Here is a 24727-nt window from a genome sequence, read left to right as displayed (position 1 = left end):
CGTAAATCACCCGGACTAGCTATGGCAGCTTCAACTGCATAAGGAGCTGCAGATTTGTTTCCCGCCAGAACAGAATAGGATAATCCCAGTACAAATATAAAAATGGTTTAAGCGGCACAAGGCAAACAAAAGCAGTGGGGGGGGGGGATGCAAAAGGGAAGAAAATTACAGTGAGTATAAGAAACAGACAGAAACAGCGATGTTCTGCACGTTTAGGAGTCTCTGAGGTCCTATCTGCACTCGGCAGACAGCATTTATTGCCCATCTGCTCCTGTGTAGTCGTAGGTAGGTATATGTGTATGAACAGCACATGGACACAAACACGTGTGTGCGGTTATTTCCTATTTGTACACATGAGAGTGAATGTGGTGTTCTCACTGTTGGTTTCTTGCCCTCCTTGAGCACAGTCTTCCGCCTCAACACCCCCTGCACTGTGACTGCTCCGGGATACAAGTGCACTGCGAGCTCCTCTGACTCCGCCGAGCTACAACAGGACAGAGACGAACATTACGAGCTGTACACACAAACACACACGCAGGAAAACATGCGTGTTCTCATGCATCCACACATCAGATCAAATCAGAGATGAAGTAGTAGTAAAAGGCAGACGCAATCTGCAAAGCCACCGTGAACTCTGCTTGATGAAAGTCCTTCTTTCTTTTTTCTAACTACATCTATTTCTGTCTTGCTTGCACAGAGGTGAATGTCACAGATATAAATCTTAACACTGGTATCTGCAGAGAGGAGAGCAGAGACGGACAAGGTGGTGTGCAGATTGTCTGTCTGGAGGATCAGAACAGGAAGCCCAGTGCAGGAGCCCAGTGAAGCCTGGTGGAAAGAACGAGGGAGAGAGGGGGAGAGAGAGAGAGAGAGAGAAAGAGAGAAAGAGAGAGAGAGGGAGAGAGAGACCCATCCCTGACCGCAAGGGATGTTTAATATGCAACGTCCATGAGAATTGGCTTTAATAAACCTGAAGTCTGTTCCTCTCTGCCTCAGGAATGAGGATGTAACAGTTTCTTTCCAGTAACACATGGAGCTGAGTGTGACTGTGGAAACTCATTTTTAGCTCCAAGCTGTGAAATATCTTGGAAACTTATCACAAGAAGAAGCCTAGGTTGACTATGAACTCTGTGTGTGTGTGTGTGTGTGAGGCAGACATGCAAGAAATTTAAGAGAGCGAAAAGGCAGATCATAGACTGATTGTGCGCAGCGAAGGATGAAGAATCATGACCCCAAATCGATCCTTTGCCTTTCACCTGATTCGTGATTTTCACCAACACGCACACACATTTCCCACCACAGATTATCCCAGCACCACACACACAGACACACACACACACACACACACACACACACACACACACACTCTCTCTCTCTCTCTCTCTCTCTCTAAGCACCAGCACGCAGCAGCCCCTGCAAAGAACTGAGGGGTGTGAAGTGAGGATAAGAGAGGGTTTGGTTGAGGTTAGGCTGGTTTCCGGTCGGGACGTGTGTACCTGCTGGGCCTCAGGACTCCTCTGTACGGGATGCGGGCCACACGGGTCACTGGGCCCAGAGAGTGATAGAACCGACTCCTGTTCAGAATAGGATAAGACAGGATAGGATAGGGGGCACGGGACACTGTTAAGGCTTTGTGGGTGTTTTTCCTTTTTTTGGTGTGTGTTGTTTTTCCCTTCAAATTAAATGGGTTAGGGCTGGATGGAGGAGCGGCCATTTGGTTAGAGGAGTTATTGATGGAGGTGTGTTTACAGGGTCATTCAAGAGCTTAAAGGTGCAATATGTAAGAATCTGCCACCTGTCGAATTCAGCTAGCGGTCGTATTAGCCGACTCTACACGGACTGGGAGTGCTGGTGTATACACTTAGGACAGGAGCTTTGACCACAGAGAAGAGGGGGTTTACAGGCCTGGGGCAGGGGGAGGGGGAGGGAGTCAGCAGGGGATGCTGGTGGAGAGAAGCGTCGGAATGGCCACCAGAACCGGAGCAGGCGAAGCAGGCAACAGAGCAGGAGTTACGGTGGGGTCAGCCCCAGGGTACCAGGAGCCAAACCCAGCAAGAAAACCACTTTGGTGTTATCGGACTGAGGACACTCTGGACAATACAGTAACTCACTATCACCTCTTGAGGCACAAAGTGGTATTACAACACAGGACAGACTGAGGCTAGCTGGTTAGCATGCTAGCTTCAGCAGATATATCTGCAACACAATACACAGATGTCTTTGACATAATGTCACAACTGTTATTTCTTCACTTTCTCTTGATAACTGTTGTTAAAAACTTCCTACATATTGCTCCTTTAAACAAAAAAAAGAAATTCAGGAAATAAGGTTTAGATGATTTTCAGGTCAGTTGAATCTCGAGCTGTGAATCTTAATGTCAGATTTTGTGAGTGTCCACACTTGTTGGCACGGTGGGACTACTGATTGGGGGATTTGAATACTAAGGGTTTCATAGATTTCAGGCTGCCGGGGGAGCAGAAGCATCGGAGAGCAGCGGTGGAAGGATGAGGCATGACGGGGCCCTGGCTGCAAGGCTAAAAGCAAGGCTGGGCAGGGCTTTTGTGTGTGAGTTTTAATGGCAGATCATTTTGCATAACAGTGTCTTGACCAGGCCAGAGCTTTGAAAATTATACAATCACATCTTCACATCTGGGATGGGGGTATTTTTATGATCCTGCATGTGGATGTGATGAAAAAAGCACAGCAGACACGGACGTAATAGCCTTACCTCTCAAACGCTGGCCAAGACACCTCTTCACTGAGCTCAGAGCCCTCGCTGCTCCCTGGACACAGATACAAATCATCACCAAAAATTACACAAGATGACACTGAAGATATGAACTGTGCGTCACGGTCAGATGAATACATGCGTATGTCTCACCGAGTGAAATACCGCTGGACAGAGTCGAGCTCTCTGCTTGTCCACGGGTGGGACTGTGGCTCTCCATCACGCTGTCGTCCAGCAGATGGCGAGAACCAGCGTTGGGGAACGTAGCGCTTTTAAACTCCACGGTATTCATCTTATGGATAAAACTACGTGAGCACAGAGCACAGCAGGGGCAGAGAGATAAGGCGTGAAGGACAAAAACAAAGAGGTAAGTATTTTTACTTCACAGCACAGTTTTCTAAATGTTTTTCAAGCCCTCATCTTCATCTAACACAAAAACTGACTTGTAGCCCAGGCTGTGGCACTTCCTGTGTCCGTACGGCAGCAGGTTCCTGGGCGAGGGCGGCGTGGCCGGGACTTTGGTGCCTTCAGCTGCTATCGTACATTTACGGCCGCAGAGAGGAGATGCTGATGCTTCCTGGCCTGTAGGTAAGCGTGGGAGGGAAGGGCAGATTTATAAGTCAGGAAGAACAGAGAGAGATGATAAAAACGGGTTTGATTCAACACTTTACATCCGACTCACCGACAAGATCCTCTTTGGAGGCGTTTGCTCGCGGTGTGCTGGTGCCTGGCTCAATCTTCTGTGACAACCTAAATAAAGAACAGTGACGGATCCATCAGCTTGAAATCATCCTCTGTGATTTTCTCATCACATTAATAAGTACATGGAGCTGTCTGAGTTGGTCACCGGTTGCTGTTTGTATCTGCAGTGTATTCTGGGAGTTTTGTTTCTTACTTGTAATTGTCGTCCTCCACAAACTTCTGCAGCTCCTCGATATACCTGACTGAGTTGAGATACTTCTGTACATGAGGCAACACTGGTATATCTGAAAGAGGCAGACAAACATTAGCATAAGCGTGTTCATGTGATCCCATGCAGGGCTGCCACAATCAATCGATCAGTCGTTTAGGCTGTAAGATGTCACATGAAAAATGCTCTTCACAAGTCTTCAAACTGCTTCTTTTGGGCAACCAGCAGTCCAAAACCCAAAAACTATTCATGTATTTTCAGAAATCCCTTACATTTAAGAAGCTGGAAACCTGGAAAACTTGACTGAAATTATTAATCAAATATCAAAATAGCAGGCAATTAATTTTTCTCTCAGAGCACACTGAGGAGTTCCTCAGATACTTCTATCCCATACTGCCATCCCATGAGTGAATGTGCGACTGTGTGTGTGTGTGTGTGTGTGTCGAAGCTCACCGTAGGTACAGGATCTCTGCAGGTCCGATATGATTCTGAGTATGTTATTCATCAGGTTTGATCTCTGTTCGTTCTCCAATATGCTGCCCGTGGAGGGGTAGGCCGAGTCTATATACGTCAGATCGGACAGGTACATCCCTGAAATGAAGCAGCAGACAGGAAAAGATGTGTCACATCATATCAGGAGAAACGCAAACCCCTTCCCTCATGCTGTCAGCCTTTAGCGAGTCGAGGGCCCCGGAGCGAGCCGAATGAGGACAGCGTCCATCTGTGGGAGGTGTTAAACATTCAACACCACCGGGGAGCATGAGGCTTTTCCTGCCCGCTTATTAGAAAGCAAACACGCAGACGCAATCAAGGCTGGACATCGTAAAAGGGCCAGATTTCCACAAATACATGGTGCAATGCAGCTGCGGATTTGTTGATGTGGAGACCAGCTGGTAATCACACACCGCTTGTTTCATATCACAAGGGCCGAAACAGAGGGGAGTAAGAACCCTGCACAAACTCCCATGGATCTAAATAAGTGTCTTGAGTGGATGACTGATTCTCCTCAGCCTTTCCAACTCAAGGCCACTTCTCTTTCCTCCCCGTTTGCTCTCTCCTTGCCTCTTTTTGGCAGACCTGAGGAGCAGAGCAGAGGATCATAATCCCTCATTACATAAATATTAACATTCAGAGAAACACCCACTAGCAGCTTCCCACTATTCTGAAAATGGAGATTAACAAGCTTCAGAAGTGAACCGATGATGTGCCTTTCCTTAAATTCTCCTCTCTCTCTTGCTCAATGTTTCTCTCACACGCCAGCGTCGAGATTGAGTGCAGATGTAAGAAAAGTTATCACACAGTAGACTAACATGACACCCCCATACCCCACCTTCCTAAAACTGTGTTCGACTCACAGATGTGCACACACACACACATACACACATCACTGCATGCAGAGTCTAAACACAGATGCACAAATGAGCAACGAAAACAGTACTGCAGGACCAGATCCAGTAGATAAAAGGGCCATAACCTTGCTTTAATGATAGCATACAAACACACCAACACAACACCATCTGATTAGAATCAGAGAGAGAAGCTGCGAGCATTAGTCGCACTTACAAGCGTTTGGAGACGCAGCTGTAAAGGGGGAAAACTGAGAGATGGGGAGAAGAGGAGGAAGAGAGGGATCCTGGAGGCTTAACCGCTGTAGCCGCTCTTCTGAGAGCTTGTCAGGGATAACAGCAGTTAGTCATGCACAAATCCATACTGTCTGGAACACCCACAGCCCGATGCATGCTCAGAGGACCTGTGGTTAGAATGCATAGGCGCTTTGTATGCATTAACATGTGGCAAAACTTGTATGAAAAGAGGCTCGAATGAGAAACGTGAGGGTAGGGGGGGAGGAAATGTGGTCACAAAGTATGGTGAAAACATCATCTTCTATCTGCTCCTTTAACCGCTTATCTGAATGAGATCTTCCAAGTATTTCAGCGCAGAAAAAACACATCTGTGCATGTCTCACACACTAAAACAAATGACAGCGGTGATAAGGAGCAAGAAAAGAGCAGACAAGCTCAGGCTACACCTGGAGGATTTTGCTCCAGGGACAAACCAGTTTTGTGTGCCTTCCTTTTTCTCCTGCTCGACACAGCTGAAGCTCTACAGGAAGCTGCTCAGAAACCTCAGCAGCATTACAATCAGCTCTTCCTACTGCGAAAGGAGAAAGCAAAAGGGGAGGGGAACTGCCGGTTGTAATCAAAGAAGAAAGGGGTCAAAGCAGCTTGTGTCTGCGCCTCAGACTCAGCGAAAACACTTCTGAAGTCAAGCAGGCCTCCTTTCCTTCCACTCGACTCACTTCTTCTACACAAGAACCATGAAGGTCATTGTTGAGGATGGGAAACTTAATGAGGCAGCTCTGTTATTCTCTTTTTCTGTCTTTTTTTCCATCAGAGTGACATCAGAAGTAGGCCGGGCCACTCCCAAAAAAACAGAGGAAGAAAAAAAAAAAAGGCAATCTCAAACTCCCACACCCTCATCCCCCTTCTCCTCCCCTCTCTTCCTCCTTCCCTCCCCTCCTTCTGGTCTCCCCCATCCTTTGTGAAAAACTCAAGGCATCAGTCGTCAGAGCTCAGTCTGTTGAAGTGGCCGGCTATTGAACCATGCCCCAGCCTGAGCCCCGGGACAGCTGAGTCCACAGGGAGGAGCACATCTTTGGGGAAGTGGGGCCTTGGCAGAAAGAGAGCTTATATTGTGATTTTCAGCTGCAGGACAGAAGGAGTGAGTGGAGCACCTCAGAGGACTGGGACAAAGAGGGACAGAGAGACAGAGATGAGTCCTGAGCACTGCAGCCCGGTGAAGACACAATACAAGACACACGTGAAACTATAACTGCAGGAAACACACCCCCACTGCTGGTAACAAAAAGGTAATTTCCTTCTGTTTCAAAGTTTGTTTTTTGGAGTGTGTGTGCGTGTGTGTGTGTGTGTGCCGGCATGACAGTGTGTGTGTGTGTGTGTGTGTGTGTCAGAGCAGCTGTGAGAGCTCTGGCTGAGAGGTTGAAGAGGTTAGGACGTTTCGTGACTGGAGGCTCCGGCTGCAGACAGAAACATTTAGCAACGCTTTTTTTTTGCCTTTCCTCTGGAGTCTGAGGCCTGGGATATACTGCGTACAGCACGCCGAGAACTGTACATGTGCATACATTCAACACCTACTGTACGGGCTGCCCTGAGCGACCTGCTGTATGGGAGACCAGGTCAGGGATGTGTGGGATGCCACGAGTGTAGGCAAAACACAGGGATGAATTCTAGGACAGCGGGTGGTGATTTTTGCATTTCCATTGTGCTGAGGGGACGTTTTAATAGAACAACATAAGAAAAAGACTTTTTCATCAGTGGTTTCTTTTAGATGTAACATGGAGAAACACCCCCGCCTTAAACCTGATTTAAAAATTACACTGCGCCTGACCTGAAGAGAAACAGAAAGCCAAAGAGGGCAGCAGAGCAGAGAGAGAAAGAGAAAAGAAAAGTAGGGCATTCCAGCGAAACACTTGAGGGAGGCTGATCTGATCAGATGGAGAGATTTGAGCTCCAGAGCCAGGCTTGTTTATTTTTTTTGGCTTTTGGTTTCCTAATACAGCACCATCTGAGCCCGGGAGGGGGGTGCAGGGATGGAGCTAACCTGGTGGAATCGGGGGTTATGTCAGTAATATTACACCTAACAAGGTGGCGACATGTCTCTCAGCACATGCTTCTCCTCGTTACATACGGGGGTCGTGAGATCACATGTGGAGACGCACAGAAAAGACATTGTAGTTTGAAAAGTTTCTGAGAGAGGACGAGTCTCTTTCACGAGGTTGTGTTAGGGGGAAAAATAACGATGATGCAGTATAATCCAACCGTAACCACATCCTCTATCAAACGCACCCCGTCTACAAGACAGCTCAGTTGCAACCTTGCCATGATAGCAAAAGCTTTGAACACTAACAACATCAATCTGGTGCACTTCCATATCACTAACTCACAATTATCACCAAATGTTTTCACTTATGTCCTGGTCTGTTGGTGGGATCTGTGGAAAATATTCTGTTCTCTACAAAAAGCCACATCTGTGAATGTTGTAAACGAGAGGAGAGGACAGTGCTGAGCACACACACACAGAGACACACACACACACACACACACACACACACACACACACACACACAGAGACACACACACACAAACACACACTCAGAGCTTCACAAAGCCTTGAGGAGGAAGGCAAAAAATGAGGGAATGGCAAAGGACTAAGCAAACATTTCATGAGCTTGCTGGTTTTTCCCGTGGAGCAATAAATCATCATATCAATACCTCCAATAAGTCAGCCTGGAAAGGAAGAAAGAAATCTAAAAAAGACAAAGAGAAGGAGGGAGCAGCTGCCTGAGAAACATCCAGAACATTCCGTGCTGGAGCGGCAGTGCTTGGCCCTCAGGTTCACCTGAACCCGGGTGCATGGTGGACTGGCCTTAAACGGGTCATTACAACCAATCCACACAAACTAACCACTCTCCTGACCCTCACACCAGACTGTAAAACACAACAGACTTTCTTTTTGATGTCTTTCCTACTTAGAGTTTTTAAAACTCCCGAGACAAGCCAATAAATCGCGGTGAGGTAGTGCGCGGTAGGCTGTCAGAGCCAGTAAACTGCTGCCCTCCCCGAGCCGTCCCGTCACAGACTATGTTGTAACTCAGCAGGAGATTGATGGCTCACTTAGCCAGCACCAGCCGAATGTGGTTTCTGGGTGATGGGCATGTGGCCAATCGTATCTCAGTATTTGACCGAAGGCTGTGTGTGAACCCTTCACAGACGCAGATTCGTAGTGGACAGCCCAGCTGATCTTATCAGTAAAACACATAGAAGCAGACACTGATAACACACACTGGTCCGCTCTTTGGCTGCGGTGACCACGTGCGGTTAACCAACCACAGCCGAACAAGCCGGACACATTCTTCAAACTCGAACCGACATTACGAGCCACAGGGCTGCCTGTAGCGCTCCTGAAGAATAACAAAAATTACAACAACTGTGGGGAGGAAAAAAAAAAAGAATGTGGAAGAATTCAGAGAAAAGTCTCTGGCTGCAGCGTGAAGCTCATTTAGAATCCCCCTAATGAGAGCTTGGACACAGTTGAATGGACAGGTCACCATAGGAAGGAAGAGGTCAGCCAGGAGGGCGGACAAGCACACAACAGAAGAGGAGGCATGCAACCAAGTAGAGCCAGTGGGCGATGAGTGTATACTGCTGTGTGTGTGTGTGTGTGAATTTCCGTGTTCTTCCTCGCTGATTCAACTAATAGAAAGCATGTGGAGGTATGAGCTTAAGGTGAGGTGTGCCTCAGAGGAGATATAAAACCAAGAAAAGAGCATGAGTGGCTGCGAGTAATCTCCTAAATCTGAAAATTTACCCCGTCCAGCCAAACATTTATATAAATGCTGTAACATTTTTACAGTCGCGCCTCCTGGCTCTCCTCTCTCCCCTGACCCTCCTTCAGCTCTGCTCTAATGCCCGAAACCTTAGCGGCAGCACGCGTTCGCTCAAAGCCAAGCATCACTTTACCAGTTTAATTTAATCAGAAACGCCACCTGAGCGGGCAAGGTAACAGCTCATCTGTCAGCCTGGGTGATAAATGACTGGGATAGGCACAGATGATGTCACCTGCTGGGATTTTGTTTTGCAAGAATTAATAATTACGCCTGCACACATCAATGCGAGCGTGCGCGATGAAGGAGGGTTGCGTTGGTGGCGAGCGGCAGGCTTCTGCGATGGAGGGGGGGAGGTGAGAGCAGGAGTGTCGTGGAGTGATGGAGGAGGGTGTTGGAGGGTTGACAGTCCTTATCTTGACACGGTATGACAGATGGAGAGGGACGGCCTCATGTGAACTGTCCCCCTGGATACCCCCAGCATAAGAATGGTGTGTTTGTGCATTTATGTGTGTGTTGTGCCAAAGGAGGAAGAGGGGGAACCTGTTTTCCACAAAGGCCGATTGATTGCAGGGTTGGGGGGGGTTAGAGGAAGGGTGGGGCTGCACCCTAATCCCACATATAGACCTCTGACCCCAACATCAGCCCACATGTTTAGAGTTTCACTATAGAAGAGGGAAAACAGATGGGCGCCGTGGGGCCTCAGGGAGTTTTGGGGGCTCTCTTCTCAGCAATATAGCGTCATGAAGGTGGACAAGTCAGTAGCTAGAAAGTAAGAAGCCAGAGCCACTTCTGGGGGTTTTTATTGGGTTGGTTTTATTCTAACCACAGGCTAATGTCTTCCTAAATACACCCACTTAATCTAACACAGCGTCTTCGTTTTTCCACCTCATCCTTCATTTTTTTTTTTTTTACCTCTGGAGGGAGGCTGAGGCTCCAGCCCCAATTACAAGCTCAAGTTATACATGCAGAGAAAATCCTATTCTAGCTCTTTTTATCTGCCTTGATTTGCCTTTAAATATTTCCAGTATGTGCTGTTTAATGAGGAGATATAAAACAACACCATTAATACTGTGCCACAGCGTGTTTCCTATGGCACTGGTAGCAGTATTTAATCTCTGTATGCTTTCTTCAGTTTTGTTGATGAGGCTTTTATGATCTTCCTTGTTGTGGTTTGCACCGTTTTTACCATTTTGTGCTGTTGTTTAGTTTTCGCTGTGTTTCATAATGTCAGTACTTTTACTGCTCCTCCACTCACGCTGCGTGCACCTCTCCACCCCCTGTCCTTGATAACCTCACATCTTTGCTATTTCTTTGCTCTCTTTTCAATTGGACCCTTTATTTCAATCTAGTTAGATGGTTTCTGTGCCGTTTCCCACCCGTGGCTCTGGAATCAATTGTTTTCGCGAGCACTAAGTGAATATGTGTCTTTGAGCGTGTGAGTGGCCATGTCACTCGGCTCCGTTGACAGAAGCGGTGGCTGGTGACATCATGTATGGAGGGGATGCTGGGAGGAAGTCAGTCTCTGGCTGTGCACCAACAGCAGAGCTGGCTCAGCTCCATGTTGTCATGTAAAACAGTGCTGCTGTTTATTGTCGCTACTCTCCGAATCCAAACCCTCTCCTCTCCTCCGCTCATCCCCTTTTGATTTTACTTTTCTCTCTTTCTTCTGACCAGTGATGATGTGTTGTGTGTTTTAGGGCATTTTGGACTGACTGTGGGAAAGTCTGAGGACCAGATGGGGGAGTGGAAGTTGGGGATTTTGAGACTGGGAAATACACTGGCTATGAAATCTAAATACATTTTGTCCAAGTCTTTCTCCCCCGTTTGTTGAGCTGCAATCCATCAGCCTACAGAGTGACACATCAGAACTGGTAAATCACTGCAGGAGACACACTGTGACCAGGAGCTGTGAAACCCACACAACAGTCAGTCAAAAGACAGGTCTGGCAGGAAAACAGCCTGAATCTTAATTTCACACTCTCATGAGCTCTAGTTCATGTTTCTTACCTACATACATGCATGAACAGTCCAGTGCACTCTACCAAATGTACTAGCAGATCGTCACAAGAGATTCTTCCAGCTTGTATTTATATAGCGCAAAGCACCAGGAGAGACAAGTGTGATTATCTGACTTTCTGTGCTACTGTCTTCTTAGACTCTGTTATTTATGATGTACACACTCACAATGAAGTCTACCTTCACCACGGTCATGAAGTTCAGCTTTTGTTGAAACTGATTAAGAGAGGTGTTGAGAGGCGTAAGGTCATTCTGGAGGATGTACTTTGTGGTTTTGAAGGTGGATTTACTGCAGGACTGTTGCATTGCACTGCATTAGTTTTAGTTGGGTCTACCTCATAAACTGGAAACTGACTGTGTTACAAGTACAATAAATACTGTATGATAGTGGCTTTAATGGGATTCATCCCAAAGAGACACCTGCAGCGAGCCAACTTTCCATGGAATCAGTTTATACCAGTTGTTTATGAAGCAGTTCGCCTTGGCTCGGATCACAACATGATGTCTGCTTCCAGGAGGGTTTGTGCCAATACACACAGAGTAACCTGAAGCCACAAGTGTGACATATGGCTGTCTTTCTGAGGAAACAACCAACATCCATTATGCTGTTTAACCAACACGGCAAAACAAATTGTTCCTGTCTGGCAGTAACATAAGCAGCAGCCTTGCTTAATGAGCTCTCTGGTCATTTCCTCTCTGACAACATGCAGAAAAGAGGTATTTATGTTTCTTACTCAAGCACAAAGCTAATCACCATTCGTGTACAACACCAACTCCTACACCGAAAACCAGGGCAGACGAAAGCCGGTGTCTGCGCTGTATACACACACCTCCAGAGTGCGTGTGGGGTGAACACTATCAAAGAAAGCCAAACCAAATCGGAAATAGTTAGTCAGCTGTGGGCTTTATTGAGTCAACCAACAACACGGGACAGCACCGCCGAGCTGATGATCACAGTGAGCAAAGCCAGGGGCATAGCTGACAGCACTTAGCACTTTTTATGTGTGTGCAAATATGGGTGCATGTGTGGAGAAAAATAACCTTGTGTGCATTTGTGGCATAAAGCAGTCCAGGTATATGTCAGCACAGCACTAAGTTCTCTAACTATTATTAGATAAATAAACCAAAGCCTCAGGCCTCTACTGCTCAACTCAAAGAGCTGTAAAACAGCACAACCTTAACCTGTAATGAGACAACAAACAATGAGAACAAAACCACAAGCAAAATATACAGTACAGCAAGACCTGCAGGCGTACAGCATATGGTCCATTTGATAGTTTGCCTATAGAAGATGACGGAGTCAGTTTAATGGGCTTCAACAGTAACATGATTGTGTCTTTTTCAACTGAAAATGTTTCCCAGTTGGATGAAGGGGCGTGTGGTAAGAGGAGCAAAGGAAGTCAGTGACATATAAATGTCATCTATCCTTAGACTGTTCCATTAAAAACCATGAAAACAAATGAAACCATACCTCAGACAGAGACAGACAGCGGGGAGCGAGGACAATTAGAAAGCCACTGTCATACGTCTCCTGACTGTTAATAACTATAAGTGGGGTGAGGACCCCGCAGTGCCCTTAGGAGGACTTACGAAGCTCATACTGTTGCCAAAATATAAGGAAGGTGGAATTAGAGGCCCGCTGCCAATCCTCTCTACCTCACACTGGTTTCACACAAATGTTATGGAATACAAGAGCTGTTTTTGGTACAGCTGAGCCAACAAGAAATTTAATAAATCCCATTTATATTAAGGAGAAAATTAGTTTCAATCATTATTATTTGCTGTACTGCTTAGAGTCCATGACTTTCATACGCCTCTGCAATCTGCTGCTTAAGTGATTTAGCTGTAACAAAAAGCCCTGAAGAGAAAAGAGGGCAAGGAACACAAAACAGAGAAATCAAAGAGGGAGAAAAGCATCCAAAAATGGAAGGAAAGTTAGGAGGAGAGGTTTACACAGAGAGCAAAGTAATTAAATGGAAAGAAACAGGCAGAGAAAAGGGTGAAAATTTGTCAAAAAAGGAACATGAATAATTCATCTAAGAGCGGCTCTGCCTCAAGTTATGTTCATGATGCCTGGTCAGGAAGGGAGGAAGGGCCATGACCCACTTTCTACCAATATTAGTCTCTTCCATCTTTAATCTAATACTGTCTGTGCTATCCTTTTAAATCTTTGTGCTTTGTTTCAGCCTGCCGCGCTTCATCTCCTGCCATTGTTTGGTCTCTGTAGTATCCATGCACAATAGCTCTGTGCTCTTGTAGGTTCTGACTATAAGCAACATTTCTCTGAAGCACCTCACAATGCATTTCCAGCTAAATTATACTCAAGATTTAGGAACATGTGAGGGAACATTGTTCATTCATGCTAAGGCGCATTACCGCAGACGTGCAGTACTTGCACAAGTGAGCCAAACGTAAACTTCTGTCTTTGTCCAGTGAATGGAAATAAAATACACATGGTGCATGTGCTGTGGTGCACTGAACTTCTATCAACTTGTCAGAAAAATGCACATACATATATTAAGGAAATGTTTCCATTGTAAGTTAAAGCCATAGTCAATCTGGCCAGGTTTAAGTGCAGTCCGTTGAGAAACATCCATGCAAGCTTTAGTCAGGTATGTATGGACTGGACTGTTATGGATATGAGCCATTGGTGGAAAAATGACCCAGTCCATGTCTGCTGAACCAATATACTGCAGTTGGTCAAGTAGAACAGCTGCCCAGATACAGGTACAAATGTGATATATTAAAACTGTTCCTTCGTCATGTCTAGGTCAAACTCTCAGCTGGCAGAAAGAAATCCAAATTCCAGTCTTCAACAAAAATACACAGACTGCAACCACAGTATGTGATGGCATATCTGCATGCATAATGAATTACTCCCAGAGGTGAGCGCTTTATGTTTTCTGCTCAATAGATACAAGTCCCCAAACACTTCAGCAGTGTTTAGTTTTGGTTTGTTGCGGTAGAAAAAAGGAGCCGCTCTACCTTTTCTGAGGAAACGCTGTAAACCTTGTACCTTCACGACACACTGGTGACCGATCCACGTTCCCTGGAATGTCTTTGATATGCTGTGGTTCCCTGAAAGAGACCATGCCCCTCGTTCTCAGAACCGCAACTCCAGAGGAAACCAGGCTCCAGAAGACAGGAGAGAGTCAGAAAGAAGGGCAAAGAAGGAAAAGGATGACAAGAAAGAGACGGGAAATGAGGGAGGCGATAGCTGATGGATGAGCTGCAGCGTTGCCCGTCCTGTTCACGCTTAGGGAGCATGTAGCTGACTGTAGATGATGCTGAATAAGGACACTTAATGGAGCTCAAAGCGATGGTGGAAAGCCAGTCATAGTTTGGAAGAGAAGACACACATGAGAAGTGATACTGCTGATGCTGCTGTTAAAGTCATTAGCAGCTCTCACTGAGGTCAGCAAGGATACAGTACCTGGTTGTGCTGTCAGGCGCACCGGCTGCTGGAAAAACGCACAACGATGAAAATGAATAATGTCTCTGGATAGTCATGCACACACAGTGCTCAATCATATATGTGGACATAGAGCTTACACATTATCGGCAAGAGTGCGTGCACACACTACAAATCTGCTAGCTGCTAGCTGTAATCCTGTCCCCCTCTCGACACTGCTCCAAGTGACAGAATTGCCAGAATTCCTGAAGAACCACAATGGCGTCATATGGGAGACACACAGGGCCTGAGTTTCAGGGTGGAGGTAAGACTTAATGATGTGGCACTGAGTATCGACTGACTGGAGAGTGATGGAGTGGATAAGAAGGGCTAGACAGTGTTGGCCTTGCGCAGGCCCGGGCCAGAGTGTTAAATGGAGTAGTGTGTACGTCTGTTTGTGTGTATTTTTGTGCTTATCCATTGATGAGAAGCAGAACTAGAATCAGCAGGGAAAGAAGTGTCAGCGGTCACCCTTCAAATCAGGCAGGGCTGAAGACAAGCCTGCACAAACTGTTTTCCTGCATTCCTCTAACACCCCTGCAGTGACCGTCTGTGTGAGGGCCTTTGTGAAATCTTTCAAGTGTAACACAAATACTACCTCCCACTAAACGTTCCTGTTGGATGCATGGAGCCACACGGAGCAGCGAGTGTATCTAACGTGTCCTACAGAAAACTGAATCGGAATCAGGGGTCAATGTGTTTTACTTAGGAGAGGGGGGGCGCAGTGCAACTAGGAAAACACTGTTAACACAGGTCAGATCTCAAAGCAGGAAGGGAGGTCTTCAACCCTCTTAGAAACCTTTTTGACCAAATACTTAGAATAATAGTACTTAAACTCAGGAAATAAATCAGTAGCTGTTGCTTAGATCAGTGTTGTAAAGATGCAGTTGTACACAGAGTATTTTAAACTTTAAAGTAAACATAAAAAAGAATATTCCCATCCTTCTCCTAATATTGACTGCGCCTGTTGTTTGAAAGTCTGAATGCTCTCCACGATTGTAGTAGTCGCATACCTTGTGTTGGACAAATCAGCCCTTAAGCTCTGCAGCCCCTGAGTTACTGAGTTATCTGATTATACTTAAGGGCACAGAGTGTTTGGAGGGGCAGAAACAAAAGGTTCCTGTAGTCAACATGCTGAAAAGTTCCTGGATTTCTAAAAAGAGTTGGCGGAATTGTTCCTGCAGTTGAAAAAGATACCTGAGGTAGACATTATGCAAGACAAGAAGATGAAAGTTTGCCAGAGAAAAAAATAATCTCATTTCCAGAGTTAAGAAGATGAAGTAAGAGTAAGGGCAGGTATCAAAGATAAAGCACAGCCAGCAGGCACAGAGCAGAACTCTTAATAGGGAAGAAAACCAACAGGAACGCAGAAAAATGGGGTGTCTGTCAGCAGGGGAACAGGCTGAGACAGAAAGCAGACCTCGTCCCGTGGACTGGAAAGCAAACGTGTTCTCTCTTTCAATCTTTCCACACAAACAATGCTATGTGGAACAATGACTTGACAACTCTGCTACTGCACACTTTGTGAACACCTTTCTCAACTATTCCCGATTGTCTGCGAATATTTGAAAAAGTGTCAAATACCTTCTCATTAAAATCTCATGGCAGTAGGTTCCTCAGGTCTGGAACAGGATACAATCAACACCTCTACTGTTTACATTCCTTTTGTGAGCCTGCACAAACAAATAAAGTGTCTGTTTCAGAGTCCCAAATCTCAAGATCTTGAATTCTTGCAGGGAGGCCCTGGGGGGAGAACCAGTAGCTGTCCATCTATCCATCCAACCAGGCAGCAGCAATGCAGGGGCTGATGTGGAGCCTGTGCGCTCTGCTCTGCCTCTCCCTCTGGGAGGAAAGTCACTGCAGAAGCTCCAGAGAAGCCCGGAGGACCAGAGAGCCATCTCTCCACAGGAGTAAAAGAGCCCCCATCGACCCTGATGCCAAAAAGTGTTCCTACACCTTCCTTGTCCCTGAGCAGAGAATTACAGGTTCAAAGGAACACTTCTTCTTGTCTTAAACGTTAAGTTATTCATCATATGTCTGTCTTCATTTAGCCATCCGTTGCTTTTCTAAAAATCCAAAGAGCTTCTTGGTAATCTTCTAAATCATTCATGTCTGTCATCAGGTCCAATTTGTGCCAGCACCACAGGCCCTGAGCCAGACAAGGACAGAGTGACCCGTATGGACATCGCAGATGTGCGGGAGGTGCTCAACAAACAGCGGCGTGAGATTGAGACGCTGCAGCTGGTGGTGGATGTGGATGGTAACTTGGTGAATGAGATGAAGCTGCTGCGGAAGGAGAGCAGAAACATGAACTCCAGGGTGACCCAGCTCTATATGCAGCTGCTGCATGAGATCATCAGGAAAAGAGACAACTCTCTGGAGCTGGCCCAGCTGGAGAACCGCGTCCTCAATGTGACCTCTGAGATGATGCGACTGGCTTCAAGGTACAAGGAGCTGGAGGCCCGCTTTGCCACAATGGCCGGGGTGGTCAACAATCAGTCTATTCTCATCTCCGCACTGGAGGAGCAGTGTCTCAGGACACTGGGACGCAGTGAGCTGCCCGTAGTTCCCCCGCTGGTACAGGTGGTACCGCAGAATATCCCAGTTAACAATCGTTTCACTAATGAGATACAGAGGGACAATAACAACCGGGCCTATCCCAGAGGATCGCGCATGGACTCCCCTACTGCAAGCCCACTTGGGATTGACCCTCCACCCCCACAGGGAACACTTACCTCTGACGGTATGTACCAATTTTTATGAATACTGTGAAATAATCAGGACTCGAAAGAGTTTTTAAGGGAAGGAAGAACGACAAAATGTCCTTTTAAGTACTTGTCAGTTACATAGTAATTGTCCAATTAATTGTACACACAACTACTAAAGTAAAATTAGCGAAGGACCGCAAAACTTAATGTCTCGAAACACTTATTGCTGAGGCACAGTTGGCTCGTCCTTGGCATGCTACAGAGGTAGTGAAATCATACATTCCTATGATTCCCACTTGGCCATCTGTATTGGCTGCACTGTACTAAGCATATGTACTAAATTAGAAGGTTGTGGAATAGGTCTGTTTGAACAGTATTAAAAACACTTCAGCGCACAGGAATATATATTGACTGCAAGGCATTAGTCAGATTTACATACAGTGTGTGCAAGAAATAAAGGGCAGTGTATGAACAAACAGAGCACACATCTGATGGACTCGTCCACCAAGTGTCAGACCCCGAGACAAAACTGTCAAATCAGATAAAATCCTCTCACATAGATTAGGCTCCTCTGTGGGTTTCTCACAGAGATTGGCTAATTCCGACATCTGAGCAAGATCATCTCCAATATGAAACCAATTTGCAAGGTTGGAATGCTACTTGGAAATGGCTCCTAAAAATTGGTCAGGGATGTTGTATTTTGACTGGCAATTAGACTGTGGCGGGGAATGCTGACAGGGGTTATACAACCAGATGGTGACAAGATGAAATCATTCATAACATCCCCCAGACATTCTGCAGATAAGAAGGGGACTAAAAAAAGGCCTCTTTGAATACTGACAGCAGAGTAATTCAGTGTTGTAAGGTGACAATCACATGGTTTGTATAAGAGCAGAGTGAGGAACACTTTCTCCCATATCTGATTAAATCTGATATCTCTGGTTAAATCTGACACTTAAAGACTCAAATTAAACATATAATCACTGTCTTGCTACTTTCCATCAGAGAAAAATGCATGTACCATTTAGCAAATTAGCGTGCAACGGTTAGCTCATAAATCATGGCATTGTTAATTCAAAATTAGCTTACTGGTCCTGCAATGTCAATACAACAGTGTAATCTTTCTAATAGTCTTTCAACAGTACAGTTAGTGTTTATATATAATGTCAAGTGTATATTCAATCCAAAGTGCCTGATTTTGTCAGTTTTGTCACAAGGTTTTCAAATGTCAAATCTTGATCCTCTAGAAAGCGGTCTGAGTGAAACAAGGGTCTCCTCAGAACACTGAGCTTGCAACACCTCCAGCCCACACGAAGCACTAATAATGATAATGATATGTTAATCATGCAGAAAAAACAAACAAAGCACAAGGCAGTGAAGAGGCTGGAGGAGGTAGAAGGACTCCACTTACAAAAAAGACGAGTGTCCTCATGGTTATTCCACAAGCCTCATCTGTATTATAGTTGAAATGTTCAGCATTAAGCCACTGCTTTCACAGACTGCCACAATCTCGTTTTTGTCTAGGACTGAAACAAATCTCTCAATCTGGACACCTCTAGTTTATCGACAACCAAGAAAAACAATGGAAAGCCAGATGCGGATCGTTTTTGCTTTGGTTGCCGACACATCATCTTTCACTATTTACTCTTCAGGAAAAGAAAAACACATTCCCAAATATTTCAGCCTCTCATCATTAAAAAACATTTACCCAAGTTCTAGTAATAAAGATGGGTACTTCTCCTTCTCCTGTAATAAATTAATTTGAGATTCACTACGATTTCCTTTCATTTAGTTAAATATACATTGATGAATGCATCCTCTTCAACAGATAGTGAGTGTCTAAATAAGAAAATGAGTAAACCTTCAGTGGAAAACCCAGCCAGCAAAGACCAGTAATAGGTCCTGTTCCATGTAGGTTGACTGCTCCTGTAAATACACATTGCCTGACTACAGTTTGGTCTAGTTGAGCCATTTATAATCCACTGTAGCTTCATGACTCCATTTATTTTTAACCTCAGCTAATTGAAACTCTGTTAGCAGAAACTAATGAGAATCTGAAATAAAAAGGGGATAAATTAGAGAACCCCCTCCCTGACAGGTCTGATGAAGACGTATCTTCATCACTAGAAAAACACAAGCTTGTGACAGGCAGTTTCAGAGATCTGTGTTAGGGCATTACACTGGTCCCTATGTGCTCCTACACTCCGCTAAGAAAACCGTCTTCCATGGACCTTTAGGCCCTGGAGGCCCCCACACAATGCCGGTGTTCATGCTGGTTTAATACATATTCTCACTGGGGAAAACAGAGGAAATATGCAGGGTTTCGGTTGAGCAGCTTCAGCTTTGGGTGCAGTGCTACCACACGGCTTCATTTGATGACTAAACCTGGGTCAATATTCACATAATAATTTAGGTGTGCACATGCATGTTTGTGTAACTCCAGACTGCAGGATGTTTGGATGGTCTGAGCTAAAGGAGATATTTTCCAAAGAATGTGGCCACAATGATGCAGTACATCCCCTCAAACCATGGGGTCTAACAAATGATCTTTCCCAGCTTTCTCTCCCCTCTTCTCTTGTCTTCTGTCTAGAGTCTCTAGACTGATGATGATGACTTCTACATATGCAATAAAAAAACAAGACATGCTGTTCAGTTCAAGACGCAGTATGTTATATTTGTTGGGGGGGGGGGGGGGGGGGGCTAAAACTGATTGTAACTCAAGCAATGGATGATTGTAGTAGGAATCATGAATCAGTAGCAGAAGATAAAGTTATGCCATTAATGCTTTCTTGTTATGCGGTCATTTCCTGCTTTTTAGTAGCAGGTATAACTCATTTAAACGTTTTTTTTTTTTTTGCCCAAGGCTAATACTCGACCTATTGTTGTAGCTGGATGAAGTGAGATGAAGTAATAAGTATTATCACCTATTAAAGCAAATGGTGATATTGCATTTACATATCAAACATTTTAAATCAGCTCCACTACTAACATCTCTATTCAACCCGGTTTTTGGGGGTCTTCCTCTTTTTTAATCAACCATTTTTCCAACTGCAGGTCCCTTCAGGGACTGTTACCAGGTGCGACAGGCGGGCCACACCACCAGTGGGATGTACTTGCTCAAGACAGACGGCAGCGAGCGGCTGATCCAAGCCTGGTGTGAACATGGCCTCGACAATGGAGGATGGACCGTGTTGCAAAGGAGGAGAGATGGCTCTGTTAACTTCTTCCGGAACTGGGAGAACTACAAGGTAGGTTTGGTGAACTCATTCATTGACTACGGAACATTGGGTTTGATAGGGTAAAGGGAGGGTTTAATGAGAAAATAATGAGAGAGCTGCATTCAAAGCTTTTCCTTTGTGACCCAGTCTCAGCAGTTCATTCTGGGGCCAATGAGCAAGCACTTGCTCCGTCAATGTAAACAGCTTAACGGTGGATTCACTCTCATTGAAATCACAGCCAAGAACTCCAGCCAGGGACCTACATACAAATACACGCACATCAGATCTGTGGTGGGCTGAGAAGGAAATACAGCTCAACCTCAGTGAAAATGATGGTTTCATCCTCACCCGGACAGAGAGGAAGGGCCACTGTTTCTATAAAAAAAAATAAAAAAAAGTCAAATGGCCTGACAAAAATTACTGGCCTTCCAGTTTTCTCTGTAAAAGGCAAGAGTTTTCCTCTCAGTCATAAAATTTGATTTAAAATTCAATATTTACTTGCTGTTTGGATCAGGGACAGAAATGTGATTCTGCAGCTCTGCGTTTGCTGTATTCAACTCTCCGTCTAACCGCGGCCAAATCGCCACCATCTCTGCCATTCAGTCATCGTCTCGAGTGACAAACCACAGATCACAAATGTACAACACATTATCGTCTCAACAGGAAGCCGATTTGATTTCATTCCACTTGATATGCCACCAGACTCCTTTAAACTCAACACTCTGCAAAGAAATAACCTCACTCTGCTTTACTGCTTGTGTTTTTTGGACATGATTGGCCTCCACTGACCACAGAATAAAAAGAGATAAGTTCTTTCACCAGTGAGCTAACGCACCGAGTGGACTAACTCAAATCACTTCTGCACTTCGTTGGTCTGCAATGACATTTAAACATGAACCACAACTGAAAAAACATAAGAACACGCTCTGGTGCTTGTCTCCTGCAGAAAGGCTTTGGAAACATAGACGGTGAACACTGGCTTGGGCTGGACAATATCTACAACCTGGGGAAACAGGGTGACTATAAGCTGATGATAGAGCTGGAGGACTGGACAGGGAAGAAGGTGTACGCCGAGTACAGCAGCTTCCACGTGGAGTCAGAGAGCGAGGGCTATCGGCTGAGGCTCGGCACCTACCAGGGCAACGCTGGGGACTCCTTCAGCAGCCACAACGGCAAATATTTCACCACGCTCGATCGTGACAAGGACGCATTTTCTGGTAGGGGAGGATGTTTTCTGATTTCTTATATTAGCATAAGTGTGATGAAACCACAGAGTGCAAGCTCCTCCTCTGTCTGTCCACCACACTCACCTTGTTTTATGATGCTGTATCCCTCTCCACTAGGTAACTGCGCCCACTTCCATAAGGGTGGCTGGTGGTACAACGCTTGTGGCCAGACCAACCTGAACGGTGTATGGTACAGCGGGGGAGTTTACCGCAGCAAATTTCAGGATGGAATCTTCTGGGCAGAGTATGGAGGAGGTTTCTACTCCCTCAAGTCAGCCCGCCTCATGATTCGACCAATCGACTGAGACCTCGGACTGGGGTTCCCTTCAAATGCACCTCAGTTTCCTTCCTTATCTTTATCTACCCGTAAGCAAATACTGTAAAGGCAGAACCAGGAATCCCTGCCAGCGTACAACAGTGCCTTGTAAAAGGAAGGAAGAGACAGTGGCATTTGACACTAGAGACTCCAGCAGTCTGCGCAGTGGCCGGAGTTGACTCGAACTTTGAGATGAAGACTGATGCTATTGCCCTCCCTCAGTAACTGCCTTCCTGTGCCTTTCCATCTGGAAAGCAATGGGAAAGCTCCACAGGACCATTAAGTATTACTCTCAAGCGTCCTATCCTAAGCTGCGTTTCCACCCAAAGTGCTCTGAACTTTCAGTCCCAGGAACTATTTTCAAGGAACTAAAATGTTCCTTTAGTCCATTGCAGTCTGCGTTTCCACTGCAGTTTACGGCCCTGCAGATATTAGGCAAATTAGTCTGCTGACATATGAAAAAGTGACGACAATTTTGCTTGTGATTATACAGTAACTATCGTTGCTGGTCTGTCGTATGCTTGCTTCTGTAACTCCATTTTGCTGTTGAAGCACAAAGACGAAAAAACAAACTGGAAATAAAATGCTCAGATATGTTCAACGCTGTACGCTCCATCCCCAAAAGTTCCTGTGCTTTTGGAAAGTCCTACCCCCCGAGCGGGGACAAAAAAAAAAAATGTCCCAGGAATTTAATTTAGACCCTGGTTCCTGCAGTGGAAATGCACTGACTTCCTTAAAAGGTTCCTAGTCCCTGGGGAAAGTTCCTGTGATGGAAACGTGGCTTTGCTCACTCCTGTTGAAACTCAGTATGTAATAAAGGGAAATGATCATTTAACTAAAGACATGAGATTTCTTCTGAGCAGCTAATGGTGACTTATTGAAAGTAATGTTGGCTTTACCAAAGGGTATTGGATGTACTGGGATGTTTGACCTTAGTATCATAAAAAATGATGTAATTTTAAGGTGTGTTGCCAGTTAGAATACCTGACAATCAAGCAATTAAGACAGGCCTTGTTAAATCTACTGTCTACTTGTTTCTGGGTTTTGTCTGGACTTCTGGGGTTTCCTTCGACCCCAACAGAAAATGAACTTGTGCAACAATGCGCTTGTCCAATGTGCATGTGGCTGAGCTGGCTTTGGTATGTAAATATCTTTGGCTTTATTTGTGAAAGGTAATTTAAGAGGTGTGATTCTACTCAGGCCAAATGTTCACAATGTTGTCACTCTGCCATTCTTTGTTATTTATCAGTGTATTTATAGTAACTATAGTCATGGCCATTTTATATCCCTTGTAACGATACAATTCTTAATATTTTTTATCCCTTGTGCAGATACACTAATGTCACTTGAACAGAGGGACACATATACATGCACTCACACACACAGTTGGCTGACACAAGCAAATCCAGAGTGGATGTCTCGTTGACTGGAGGAAGGAGAATCTGTGACATGCACCACCTGTTTTCATTCAAGACAAATTAAATTCCTTTGTAAACATTAAACCGTCTTTCACTCTTCACTCGGCTCATTTTAATGATAAAATGATTCCAGTATGAATGTAAAACTTGAACAACAGCGTTACAGCCTGTAAAATATGTGCCAGGCAATTATCTGCGTAAAGGCTGATACAACCATCTGAAATAAAAACACTTCTCTTTGATCTCATTTAAGTAATTTAAGAAGGCGGGCAGAATAAAAATGAACCGTGACCACAGTGAGAGAACATTTAAAATCACAGTCTTGTTCTGACAGGAACGAGGCAAAAGCGAAAGTGAGGTTTGATAGAAATATGTGCACAAGGCGAGGACAGATGTAGATAACAGGGACTACAGGGTGAACATTAAATGATGCTGCCATAGAGGAATTTGGACCGAAATTAAAAAACCAGAGAGACGGTAAGTGGAGATAAAAGGCAGGAGAAAGACCGACAGAGATGAGAAGGAGGGGAACATTCCTTCCACATAAAACCGTTGAGTTTTTCTTTCCCTAAAATGCAAACGTATATCTTGAAATTATGGCTCCCCTCTGGACCTTTCCATCTGAGGAACTGTAAGTCAGACAGACGGGAGGAGTCTGACGCAAACACTGTAGGGAGAAGCTCACAGAGACATACAGTCGACACGATTTAGCTCGCATACTCGCACACACACAGCGAGCCGACAAAGCTGGCAGGTAGGCCTTCTGTGAGCCATCTAAAATACTGTATATCCATGCAGGCCAAGAGCCCAGACCAGGCCGGGCCATGGTGACACATAGACCAGTACGTCACTGGCACCAGCAGGGACGTGAAGCCCTCATTTGGCTGGCTTTTCTAATCTGACACATATGACACCTGGCGCTTTCCATTGCACTCGTTATTCAAAACAGTTTGCTTTTGTCCCACAGCCACCACAACGACTACAGCAACAGCATGCTGGAGCACAGGGGAGTCAAGGGCCCCCTAGCTGGTTTCTGGCCCTATGTAGAGTCTTTCTCAACTGACAGAGGCCAAATAGCAACTGGCTACTGCAGCATCCCAGTGACAAACAACACTACAGTTACAGTGGGACTACCATAAATCTTAACAAGCTCTTGCTCAATAACACACTATTGAAAGAAGTGTGATGTACACAGGACACATTTCAGATGTATTTTTTACTACTCCGCCCAACAGAACAGACACATATGCCTTTTAACGACTACAACTGTGTTTCACGCTAAGTGACAAATATTGGTCACTACGATGTCCCCCAGTGGTCTGAAATCTT

The 24727-nt window shown here is 45.3% G+C and overlaps 2 protein-coding genes across 6 annotated transcripts in view; one reads left to right on the top strand and one right to left on the bottom strand.

Annotated features, from left to right (window-relative positions):
- Positions 1 to 24727, bottom strand: part of ralgps2 (Ral GEF with PH domain and SH3 binding motif 2) — a 72835-nt gene that overhangs the window by 6182 nt on the left and 41926 nt on the right. For 3 of the 4 annotated variants that reach the window (XM_076726282.1, XM_076726284.1, XM_076726283.1), the window contains exons 10-17: positions 4092 to 4229; positions 3624 to 3714; positions 3411 to 3478; positions 3172 to 3310; positions 2882 to 3033; positions 2729 to 2783; positions 1497 to 1574; positions 379 to 484 (exon numbers count right to left, since the gene is read on the bottom strand). In XM_076726282.1, coding sequence (XP_076582397.1) covers positions 379 to 484; positions 1497 to 1574; positions 2729 to 2783; positions 2882 to 3033; positions 3172 to 3310; positions 3411 to 3478; positions 3624 to 3714; positions 4092 to 4229 — 827 coding nt within the window. The remainder of the gene's footprint in view (positions 1 to 378; positions 485 to 1496; positions 1575 to 2728; positions 2784 to 2881; positions 3034 to 3171; positions 3311 to 3410; positions 3479 to 3623; positions 3715 to 4091; positions 4230 to 24727) is intronic. The other variant, XM_076726285.1, reaches the window with a different exon arrangement.
- angptl1a (angiopoietin-like 1a) lies at positions 6213 to 23498 on the top strand. Of its 2 annotated transcripts, XM_076726286.1 has the most exons (6): positions 6213 to 6507; positions 16249 to 16497; positions 16635 to 17255; positions 20275 to 20468; positions 21385 to 21655; positions 21782 to 23498. In XM_076726286.1, exons 2-6 carry the CDS (start codon positions 16308 to 16310, stop codon positions 21967 to 21969), a joined length of 1464 nt encoding a protein of 487 aa, XP_076582401.1. In that variant the 5' UTR covers positions 6213 to 6507; positions 16249 to 16307; the 3' UTR covers positions 21970 to 23498. The 2 variants fall into 2 exon arrangements, with proteins under 2 accessions (XP_076582401.1, XP_076582402.1); XM_076726287.1 differs by lacking the exon at positions 6213 to 6507 and having other exon boundaries at positions 16116 to 16497.

Source organism: Chaetodon auriga, chromosome 3, assembly GCF_051107435.1.
Source record: "Chaetodon auriga isolate fChaAug3 chromosome 3, fChaAug3.hap1, whole genome shotgun sequence".
In the NCBI taxonomy this organism is placed as follows: domain Eukaryota; kingdom Metazoa; phylum Chordata; class Actinopteri; order Chaetodontiformes; family Chaetodontidae; genus Chaetodon; species Chaetodon auriga.
Note: the sequence above shows the minus strand (reverse complement) of the source record. Positions and strands in the feature narration are given on the sequence as shown.

What these genes read in the sequence shown, in the direction of transcription:
- angptl1a (XM_076726286.1), top strand. Translation starts at nt 16,308, where the DNA reads ATGCAGGGGCTGATGTGGAGCCTGTGCGCTCTGCTCTGCCTCTCCCTC. An exon ending in CCCTGAGCAGAGAATTACAG is followed by an intron (nt 16,498 to 16,634) that starts GTTCAAAGGAAC and finishes GTCTGTCATCAG; the next exon opens with GTCCAATTTGTGCCAGCACC. An exon ending in TGACAAGGACGCATTTTCTG is followed by an intron (nt 21,656 to 21,781) that starts GTAGGGGAGGAT and finishes CCTCTCCACTAG; the next exon opens with GTAACTGCGCCCACTTCCAT.